This window comes from Triticum aestivum, chromosome 1A (genome assembly GCF_018294505.1).
Source record: "Triticum aestivum cultivar Chinese Spring chromosome 1A, IWGSC CS RefSeq v2.1, whole genome shotgun sequence".
Lineage (NCBI taxonomy): Eukaryota > Viridiplantae > Streptophyta > Magnoliopsida > Poales > Poaceae > Triticum > Triticum aestivum.
The window spans coordinates 541,652,614-541,657,534 of record NC_057794.1 but is presented as its reverse complement, the minus strand read 5'-3'; the positions used below and the strand labels follow the sequence as shown (position 1 = coordinate 541,657,534).

General features: G+C 50.9%; 1 protein-coding gene across 1 annotated transcript; it reads left to right on the top strand.

The window, feature by feature from the left end:
* Positions 1 to 447: 447 nt before the first annotated feature.
* Positions 448 to 2,414, top strand: LOC123064785 (6-phosphogluconate dehydrogenase, decarboxylating 2, chloroplastic). The gene has a single exon (XM_044488187.1). It carries the CDS (start codon positions 549 to 551, stop codon positions 2,052 to 2,054), a length of 1,506 nt encoding a protein of 501 aa, XP_044344122.1. The 5' UTR covers positions 448 to 548; the 3' UTR covers positions 2,055 to 2,414.
* The last annotated feature ends 2,507 nt before the right edge of the window (positions 2,415 to 4,921 follow it).

Here is a 4,921-nt window from a genome sequence, read left to right as displayed (position 1 = left end):
CAGAAATCCTCTCACCGCCACCGGCCGCCGGAGCGGTGGGCAGAGGGGAGGCAAATCCACAGGCTCGTCGGTGAAGATCGAGATGAGTAAGGTAAATGGGGCGAAAAACCATTTTTAATACATAAAGCTATTAAAAATAAGGGTGAAACATGAAGTTAAGTTTTAGAGGGAAAAATAGAGGCAAGGCTAAATGCAGCCTCCTCCATTTCATTTTTAATAAGGTGTGTGTCTCTGCCGCAACCTGCGTCGTCACGAAGCTGGCGGACTCGTCGAGGAGGCAAGGGGTGGGTGAGGGTCGGGTCGAAAACGACACACCTCTTGGAAGGCAGCCCGGCTCCTTGTGACCGTTCGATCCGTCCAAGGGCTAGCTGCCTTTTGGCTCCATCGGAGTGTCCTCCAACGCCACCACGGCGGAGATCTATTTCTATCCCCCGGAACCCTCCGCCCCTTCCCCCCTAAATCTCTCCGCCCCCTCCGCCGCCTCGCCACCCTCACCTCAGCCTCACCCTCGCCGCCGGCCCCCAGCCCCTCTCCCAAACCCCTGCCCGATGACGTCCCCGGCGCCAGCGCCGCCAGCGGCCGCTGCGGCGCAGTCCCCGCCTCCCCGCATCGGCCTCGCCGGCCTCGCCACCATGGGCCAGAACCTCGCGCTCAACATCGCCGAGAAGGGCTTCCCGATCTCCGTCTACAACCGCACCGCCGCCAAGGTCGACTCCACGCTCTCCCGCGCCGCCGCCGAGGGCGCGCTCCCCGTGCTCGGCCACCGCGACCCGCGCGACTTCGTGCTCTCCCTCGCGCGCCCCCGCACCGTCGTGCTCCTCGTCCAGGCCGGCCCCGCCGTCGACGCCACCATCGACGCCCTCTCGCCCTACCTCGACGCCGGCGACGCCATCGTCGACGGCGGCAACGAGTGGTACCAGAACACGGAGCGCCGCATCGAGCAGGCCGCCTCCCGCGGGATACTCTACCTCGGCATGGGCGTCTCCGGCGGCGAGGAGGGCGCGCGGAACGGCCCCTCGCTCATGCCCGGCGGCGACTTCCAGGCCTACAGCAACATCAAGGACATCCTTGAGAAGGCTGCGGCTCAGACGGAGGACGGCCCGTGCGTCACGTTTGTCGGGCCCGGTGGCGCCGGCAACTTTGTCAAGATGGTGCACAACGGGATCGAGTATGGTGATATGCAGCTCATCGCCGAAGCCTATGACGTGCTCCACCGTGTTGGTGGCCTCTCAAACTCGGAGATAGCCGATGTGTTTGCCGAGTGGAACAAGGGAGAGCTGGAGAGCTTCTTGGTGGAGATTACTGCAGACATATTCACTGTGGCTGATCCACTGGAGGGGAGCACCGGCGGGGCGCTGGTTGACAAGATTCTTGACAAGACCGGGATGAAGGGGACCGGGAAGTGGACGGTGCAGCAGGCGGCGGAGCTTGCAGTCGCTGCGCCCACGATTGCAGCATCGCTGGATGGGAGGTACTTGTCGGGGCTCAAGGATGAGCGAGTTGCAGCCGCAAGTGTGCTAGAGGAAGAGGGGATGCCAGTTGGGCTTCTGGAGAAGATTAATGTCGATAAGAAGGTGCTGGTGGACAGGGTCAGGCAAGCGCTTTATTCGTCCAAGGTTTGCAGCTACGCACAGGGGATGAATCTGCTAAGAGCCAAGAGTGTGGAGCAGGGCTGGAATCTTAACCTTGCCGAGCTTTCAAGGATTTGGAAGGGTGGATGCATTATTCGGGCAAGGTTTCTTGATAGGATTAAGAAGGCTTATGACAGGAACCCTGAGCTGGCCAATTTGATTGTCGACAGGGAGTTCGCCAGGGAGATGGTGCAGAGGCAGGGCGCATGGCGGTGGGTTGTGGCCCGGGCAGTAGAGGCCGGGATTAGCACCCCAGGGATGTCTGCGAGCCTTTCATACTTTGATACCTATAGGTGCAACCGGTTGCCAGCAAATCTGATCCAAGCACAGAGGGACTTGTTTGGAGCACACACCTATGAGCGCATTGACCGCCCAGGTTCTTTCCACACCGAGTGGAGTAAGCTGGCGAGGGAGGGCAAGTGAATGACTTTGCCGCCACCTGAGGAATTTGGTGGTACCATATGTGGTCTCGGTGACTCTGGGGTGATGTCTCTTCGTGGTTGTCTTTAATTTATCTATTGCTGTTTTTGCAATACGAGATCTGAATTGTGTACCTTGAATAATGTAGCGTCTTGTGCTGTATGCACGTGAAGAACATTTGTGTAGCTTCAGGTTCTATGGTTTAGATACACCCAGTTTTATCCAGTCATAAATTTGGAGCAATGGTTTTCATGCCTCACATCCCAATGTTGCCCTGGAAGTCTGATTTCTAATATGTCAATATGGTGGCAAGAGTAGTGACTGATGTTTCTCTACTTCTATGAATCTATTTTAGGTTGTTCAGTGTTGCAAGGTGTTTCATTTCACCTGTTGTGCTGTCATCCTACTGTTGGAGCTATCTCTGGTCCTGGGATGAGTTTCATCTTGTTATGGGCGGGGCCATGCCATATGACATGTATTTGAAAATATCAAAGATGGAAAATCTGTTTGATTGTAGATACAAAAGGAAATCATTATTAATGAGCCTGCTCGTTCTCAATGAAAATGTCTTCTTGTTTGTTGGATAGCAAGACTGGACAAATTTTTGCAAATGATTGTTCTTTTGTTATTGTTGAAGCTTTGTGTTCCAGGAGAACGCTAAATTATATCAGAGAGAAAAGAGGTACCTGTGTAGTTTTATGAATTTATACAGTACTTCTGTTCAACTGGTCAAAACTCAAACCTTTGATAAGATATGCAACTAATTTTTCAGATTAATCGTTTCTCCATGTTGATCATGTTTCACTTCTTTGTACATGTTGAAGTAGCAAGAATATTTCCCAAATGAAGAATTGCTGTGGCCACCACACTTCTCTTTTGTAATGGTGCCCTGTTGCAAGGGCTTGACTGTTCTAGTAGTTTGAACACTGCACACCATAACAGTTAACAGGAAAAATGAGCTGAGTCGTTGCACACACTAATTTGCAGGTGACAACAGGAACCAAACCAATACAACACATGCTTTTGGATGGTAGCCAAATCCGGAACAAGGCGAAGACGAAGCTCACCGAGATACTGAAGGTCTTATTTTCATCATCTACATACATGATCTAAATATTTGTTTGCATTGTCCTATTTATTAATTATTCTGTTACCCACAGTCTCCAGCTCTCTAGCCTGTCGTCCAAGAAGTGCCTTGGACAGTAATGCATTGGTCCAAGAATGAGCAGAGGATGCTTCTCACCGTATGCTAATGGTTTACGATGTAAACATGATGCTTCTCACAGTAACAACGAGTAGTGATAAGTAGCTCTCTCATACAACGATGGATAAATGAGAGATTTTTTTTTTAAAAAAAGAAAGGATAATGCGAGGTTGGGCGTTCGATCTCTCGACCGGCTACTTTAGCTAGCAAACCTATCGCGTAAATAAACTTTTTTATTTCGCTGAAACCACTGATGGGCCGGTTATGTTTCGCGTTACTGTTCCGAGCCGGCCCATGCGGGCGGGCGGGCGAGAGCGCCGCTCCTGGTAGTTTCGTAAATTGTCCCACATCGCCCGCTGTGGCACGGTGCACCCTGCTTTATCTACTGGCCTGCCTACATGGCGTTGCCTCCACGGGGGGAGTGGACACAGCCGGCCGGCAATGAGAGGAAAAAAGAGAGAGGTAAAAGTGAGGAAAAAAAGAGGCCAAGGGCCACACAAAAAAGCGGCCATAGCCCACAAAGGATATAGAGGCCAGAGCCCAAGAAAAGCAGTACCCGGGGAGGCTTTTTTTCATTTTAAACTTTGCTTGATTTTTTTTTTACTCGTACATGATTTTTCGGACTCTTGATATATAATATTTTCCAACTTTAACAGGCCCTCTTTTACTTTTGACATATAATATGTTTAGTCTTGCCTATAAAGTTTCTTTGTGGTATTTTTGAAAGCATTTTCTTTCTATTGACGTAATCAAGCTCCCAGGCCGGATAGGGGTGGATTTTGCTACATGGCACCTAATTAATCGCAAAAGTTTCTCAATGAGAAGCGCATAATGTTCGGCTCTGGTAGAACAGATGTGTATTGTGGATGTGGGAGCTACAAGCACTGGGCGGGACGGCTCTCGCTCAAGCCTTAAATCTTGTATGGATATGTTCGGTGCCGCAAAATAAGTGAGAATTCCCGCTTGGACATTAGGCCGTAACCCGCTAGCTAATAAATCTTACATTCTTAATAAATCGATCATCACTACTATCAATTCTCTCAACATGTGCACTGTCCATATCATCGTCATCATACCATCTCATCATTTAGTTTGCAGCCTCACTATATCAATCGCATGCCACCTCAGCATTTTTTCCACGAATCATGTGATTAAACTCCGGTAATTAATTGAAGCGGGCATGTTACGTCTTCCACAATTGATGAACCGGTGTAGAAACTAATAAAAGAAGCCCATTGGTCCATCTTTTCATATCTATATTACTTTTCCGTATGTATCTTGGCAGAGTAGGCAACGCCCTCGACCCCCGCCTACGCACCATCGCACGACGCCCTACAACCCAGCCGGCCGGCCATCCGGCATTTAGCAAAGGTAGATCTAGCAAGATTTTCAGCGGCGGTGGCCGGCAGGGTGAGGGAAGGGTTCAGGGTATCCATTCCATCAGGACGGACGGTCATCGGTGGGCGTGTGGCGGCTACAGCGACGGGAGACAGGGCGGCGCAAGGGTGGGAGAAGGAGAGGCACTAGTTTAATTGGCCACGGCGGAAGTGAGTATATTTAGGGATATTTGGGAGATATTGAGAGTTGGAGTAAATAATGGTGATATTGGGCCCCGTTCGTCCTTCCTGCTCGACACGACAGCGTCAGATCACTGGGGAAAAAAAAC

Coding starts and splice junctions, on each gene's coding strand:
- LOC123064785 (XM_044488187.1), top strand. CDS start 549: ATGACGTCCCCGGCGCCAGCGCCGCCAGCGGCCGCTGCGGCGCAGTCC.